The sequence below is a fragment of the Hippopotamus amphibius genome, chromosome 13 (assembly GCF_030028045.1).
Source record: "Hippopotamus amphibius kiboko isolate mHipAmp2 chromosome 13, mHipAmp2.hap2, whole genome shotgun sequence".
Lineage (NCBI taxonomy): Eukaryota > Metazoa > Chordata > Mammalia > Artiodactyla > Hippopotamidae > Hippopotamus > Hippopotamus amphibius.
This window is the reverse complement of record NC_080198.1, coordinates 69,099,098-69,105,240: the sequence shown is the minus strand read 5'-3', so window position 1 is coordinate 69,105,240 and position 6,143 is coordinate 69,099,098. Positions and strand designations below refer to the sequence as shown.

Sequence of the window (6,143 nt, the reverse complement as noted above, 5' to 3'; positions counted from 1 at the left end):
CCAGAGTAGCACATTTCCAGGAGGGTAAAAAAAAGTGTTATTTTCCAACAGAGTAGATCTGGCACTTTAGTATTATAGTATATGAAGGTCTGCAAGGTCAGCATAGAGCACTATCTGAGAAATGGTATGTGCTGTGAGAAAGATATTTGGAATCTAAGGAGGAGCTTGAAACTATTGGGCAGAATGAATTGACTCAAGTGGTGGATATTTGCTTGATAAAAACAGATTCTATTAAAGCCTCATATCGGAGGGGAGAATACTATACCAACACAGGAAAACCGGAAGAAGAACTTAAGACACTATCTACTAAGGAGAGGCTCAGGGTGGTGGGGGTGGAAAAATGAGTGCTTCCTATTGCTGGTGATTTTCATCTATTTAAGACTTGTTTGTGTATTCCTTTACTGGTATTCTTCTGTTCTCCTCTGGCTATTTTTCTCTTGGGATTTTGGTGTTTTTGTTACTAATTGTAGGAGTGTTTATATAGTAAGAAAATTAAGCCTCTTCTGTGGTATGTGTTGCAAGTAGATGTTTTTTCCATGTGATCATTTCTCTTTTGACTTTGTCTTATTTATTTTACTTAAGGTGGTTATTTTAGGCACACAGGGAAAATATATATATTTAGAAACAGAAAACTAAAGTACAGCTACTTCATGACTAGCATCAAGTTTGTGTGCATGTGTGAAAAAGAGAGGGGGAAGAGAGAGAGAATTATCCTTAATCTATTTCAGAAGTATAAACTTCATTTGAGGGCATTTAAAATTATTGAGCTTAGTCAATTTTTTAACCTGTTGTTTATATCAGGAGATGACTTTGATTTTGATTTTTTTTTTCAAATGGTAAATGGTATATGCTTAGTACTTTACATAGACAGCTATTTTGTCTTGCTTGTATTGTGTTTGTGAGAGCTGTTGGGATTGTATATATTTAGGAGTTTAGAGCTTTGGGGATTCGTTTGTGCAAAGGAAAGTGTAAACAATTGGTTAAATATATTTTATGGATAGTTTTTTTCTGCGCAGTACATTTTGTACCTTGACAAAATAAGCAATTTAGGGTATGCAACAATAATTAGATATATTATCTCTATCTGCCAATTTTTACTTTACTTATATTTCATACCCACTGTTTTAGTTTTCAGAGAGATGATGATAGGATTTGGAACTTGATACATTGTTATGCTACTATTTCAACTTTAATGAGGTAGGTGGTTAGTCTGCTTTCTAAATGAGTTGCTTTCAATGAGGCTCATCAGAAACACTTTGAGTAGGCATTGCTTACTTTCTCTTAAGCTTAAGTAGAGCTTTGTCACATATACTTTTTTTTTTTTTTTTAACAGTGATAAAATATACTTTTATTTACTTTGTTGAGTCAGAGGGTTGTAAAAAAAATTATTGCTAAAGTAGGTATCAGGCAAACAGAACGGTGCTTTAGAAGTCCAGTTACCTTGGAGTTTATTTAAACTAAGAGAAAAAGGTCATAATGTTTTCATGCAATACATACTTTGTTCTTTAAATAACAATTGTGACAAATAACAGAAGGAATTAAGGAATGCTGCACTTGTGATCCATACAAAACACCAACATTTTGGGTTGTACATAATTTAAAGAAATGTCCCAAACACTTTTCAAAATACTGTAGTAGCCCATACACAGAGGCATGCCTTAGGTGGCCATAGGAATGCAGTTTAGAAAATAAAGAAAAAAATCACACTGAAACTACTCAATTTCTTCAAAATCACTGAGCAAGAAAAGCAACATTGAACTTTCATACTGATTTTACATAACTTCTATACAGTACCTTGACTTAAATCCAAGAGCAAAAGTTAAGACTCTCCTCCTCTATTTTTGGTAAACAACTGCATGGTAAACTTAGATGACTTTTCCCCCTGGATTTTACCTGGGAGTGGCCTTTTAAATTTTTTATTTAAAAGAGGGCAGGTTTGGCACTTTTATACTGATGTCACCAATGTTAATATTTCTTGGGATCTCAGGAAGATTCATATTCTTTACAGCTGATACAGCACGGGCTGGAGCTCCTGCTAAGCCAGCCTCAGATTTCTCCAGTTTATTTTGTGCATCAATTTGTGTAACAATCTCATTCATGTTGGTCTCCAGTACCATTCCCCCCATCACCATTTCTGCAAGAATATTGTGAACCTTATCTACATGGAAAATTAAATCCAGTTCACAGACGTTTTCAAAACACTTGTCTAAAGTTTCCACAAATACTTGAATTAGATCTAAAATGCCAAGTTCACTTTCTGAAGAATCCACACAGAAGACAAAATATAATGTTGCATAATGTCTATAAATCAGTTTGTTGTCAGATCCTCCAATTAATAATCCTCCTTCTAGGAAATTACAAACATTTTCATCTCTCTTAGATACCAAATGGAATGTCTCCCTGATGATCTGCTGCTGTGTATCTTCACTGTAGGGCTGGTAGAACTTGGAGAGCCGCGGCTTCCCGTGGTTGTTAAAGATGAGGATCGCCTTGATCATGGCTGAGCCGGGCCGACCGGGTGGGAGCAGCGGGCCAGGGCGGGGGCGGGCACGCGAGCCTCGCCTCGCCTCGCCTCAGGATCTCGCCGACGATCCTTCCCCACCCGCCCCCTCCCGCATACCACATATACTTTTTAAAGTTCAAAGTAATAAATTTTCAAATGATCATGTAAATTGAAAAACAGTTTAAATTACTACAATCTGACAAGACATTTTAGAAGCTCATAATTTTATTAACATGGTGATCTCAACCAAAAAACACAGCTGTTTAATTTATACTACTGGACAACTTCTGTGCAATTAAACATATCAGTAAACCATAAAACTGCAGAAATTATATTAAAGTAATGCTGTTGTCTAGAACTGATGATAAATCTATGCAACTCATGCTAGTATAAAGAATTGACAATAACTTCAACTGCTTGCATTTTGATCATTTACACCATATTTGAAATACCACAGAGTAGAAATGGATTTTAGCATGGAAAAGTGGTATGAGTTGAAAAGTGAAAATTGTTTCATGTGGCCCAGAAACCAGTCACCTAATGAAAGTTCTAATTAAAATACAAGAAATATTTATTAAACTACTATTGATAAGTAACATAGATGTAAAAACCTTAAGTAGGCTCTATTTTATTATTTTCAATCCTTATATTTAGCTCCAAGATAAGTTCCACAAGAGATGCTTGTGGAAGACAATGCTTGTGGAATTGCTAATGCTGGTGTTTCATACAGAGGAGACAAACTATAACAGACAAAACACTTTTAACTTCCATTACTTAAAGTTATAAATATATATTTTTTTCTTACAAATAGAAAAGTGGTATTAGCTTACTGAACTTTAAGCTAATTCCCTTTTTGTGCACTTTTCTCTTTGGAGAGAAAAAAAATAAAGCAGTATGCACTGCCAAATTAAAGAAAATATTATCCAATAGGTGTATTGAGCTTTAAAGTCTTATTTTGCAGATTATTTGATATCTATTTACAAATCTGGATTTTGAGTATTAAAAATAATTTTGAGTCTGGTGTGCTTGATTCCAGGTCTTTATGGAAAATGTTTAGATCCATTCAACCCTAATAACTAAGGAGCCCTATGCTAAAACAAAACAGGCTCTTTACAGCCTCTTCAGAAATAAGACCACTGTAAGTGGTTCCTAACTAACCTTCCTGCTATACTTGGCAAGCCCATTGTTTCCATTTTCCACACAGTAACTAGACTAATCCTTTCAAAATAAAAATCTTGACAATATCAGGTACCTGTTTCAAACATTCCATGCTTTATACCACCGACTCCGAAGGCAGCATTGTCTGCCTCCAGTATTTCTTTATCACATTCTTATTGCATCTTATCACATTTCAATTTCCCTCTTCCTAGTTGCAGTCCACCATACCAACATTCTTTTTATTTCTTCAAAACAATGAACATATTCCTGACTCTGATGCTTTAACTCTTGCTCCTCTCTTTGCCAAAAGTTCTCACTTTTCCAGATACCTACAGAGCTCACTTGCTCCTTTGCTACAGGTCTCTGATGAGATGTCATATTTGAAAGCTTTTCCTTCATCACTCTGTAAAATTGACATATTAGTCCCTCCCATATTCAAACTCCTTACCCTGTTGTATTCGTTTTACATCACTATAATTAACTTAAATTTCTATTTCTTTATTATTTTCCTCTTTCCACTGGAATGTAATTTGCATGTGTGAAGAAACTGCCCTTGTGCTTACACTTGTATCCCTATACATGTGTGATATACAAATACTTACTAAACATTTCTTGAATTAATTAAATAGTAATTAAATGACACAAATAAAATGGTCAATGATTTAATTATCTGTAGTTTATGCAAAAAGTACTGGCATTTGAAATCAACCTAAGGAAATTTTTCTGACTGTGTTGATGAGGTTAATGTTTGCATGCAAAAATTACATTTTGTTCCATAAAGAATGAGAGCTGTTTTTTCTTCCTTTTTGATTCAGGTTTTTTTTTTTTTTTTTTTTTTTTGGCGGGGTTGGGACAGGAGGGAATGGTAGAGTGGGACTTTTAGCTAGGTCTAAGAGCTTTGTTTTCTCAAGTCCTCTTCCCTATGTGATTCTGGGTTGGAACTGGCCAGAACGGGAACATATATAGGGTTTAGATGGTAAAAGTGAAGAGGAAGCCATTACTGTAGATGGTCCTGATGTGCAAACTGGGTGATACACAAATGCAGATATGCCCAGAAGGGTTGAGCTTCTAGTTTATCTTCCCAATCACTGGCCCCACCCACCATTCAACAGTAATGCAAGACAACTATCCAATATTTGACTGCATCTTCCTCAGAGGGAGCAGCCTTCTCAGACCTCACTATGCAACACTTCTTAGACACCAGTGGGCTACCAGATATTCACAGCTTTTAAGCTTTTCCTGTAGACTCTTAAATACCCACGCACATCATTGCTTCAGGTTACGACTGTTAGTGATTTTCTCACAAGGTTATATGTATATATAACAGTCAGGATCAAACAGTATAGAAAGTGTCTCTGACTGGCTACTTTGAAACCTTTCTATTCCTAACTTTGCCACATTTGTGAAAGTTCTCATTTCTCTGTTAAACAGCTTGTTCCCATAATACTGCTAGTGGCTCTGGTTTGATGAGGAAACTCTGACTAATAAACTTTTATGACTGAGTACTGGTCATCTGTCATTATACCTCCTTATCCTGTTTGATCCTGGCCGCTGTATGTAAATATAACCTCGTGAAAAACAAGTTGTAGTATATATGTATTTGTATATGTATATGTGTGTGGGGGGATATATAGCAGAACTTTAAAAAATTTAATTAAGCAGAAAAAGGATATTTATATAAAATCATCGTGGTGTTTTGTGATGAATCTACCTAAAGATATAACATATTTTTGTACCTCCATATGCACACATATCTACTCTCATTCTTCAACACCTATCCTAGCACAAAGTTGTGTCACCTTCTTTTCCTTAACTCACGCACTCAAAAAGATTTATTGAATATTTATTTGTGCCAAATATTTAAAAATACATCAGTAAATCAAAAAGAGGTTCTCACTTCTTTCTTCACTAATGTTAAAATCTAATAGAGATTACAAACAACTAAACATATCATTAAAGTGAAGTGTAGTAAATGTGATTGAGGGAAATACAGTGAGTGTGCACAGTAAGCATATTGATATGCGTACGTAAAGGAATGTCGCTTCAGCTGGAATTTGACTGAAGGTTAGAAGGTATCCAGATTAGATGAAGTGGGGAGAAATACTCCAATCATAAAGTCTGAGTTAAGGTTCCGGGATATGAAAACACCTTAATTCATTTGGAGCATAAATTAAGGCTGGGGGATGGTAGGCAACAAGGGAGATCAGAGCTAAAGAAGAATTCACAAGATTTGAATGGAATTTTAGACTTTCTCATGAGGGCAATGGAGAGACATATAAGAAATGACATATCAACATTGAAATTTATTTTCAGGAAGATTATTTGGCTGCTGTGTTGAGAATAGTGAGAGAAGAAGGGACAAACCTGGAGGCAGGGAAATCAGTTAGAGAGCAACAGATGACTCTTCCAAACTCTGATAGTGAGGATGGAAATAACTGTTTCTATCTAAAAGGTATTTACAAAGAGTAACATATAAGACTTG

General features: G+C 35.3%; 1 protein-coding gene across 1 annotated transcript; it reads right to left on the bottom strand.

The window, feature by feature from the left end:
- Nucleotides 1–1,328: 1,328 nt before the first annotated feature.
- Nucleotides 1,329–2,614, bottom strand: LOC130834317 (AP-3 complex subunit sigma-1). Its single transcript, XM_057704316.1, has one exon. The coding sequence runs from the start codon at nt 2,496–2,498 to the stop codon at nt 1,917–1,919; it is 582 nt and encodes a 193-aa protein (XP_057560299.1). The 5' UTR covers nt 2,499–2,614; the 3' UTR covers nt 1,329–1,916.
- Between the last annotated feature and the right edge of the window lie 3,529 nt (nt 2,615–6,143).

Coding starts and splice junctions, on each gene's coding strand:
- LOC130834317 (XM_057704316.1), bottom strand. CDS start 2,498: ATGATCAAGGCGATCCTCATCTTTAACAACCACGGGAAGCCGCGGCTC.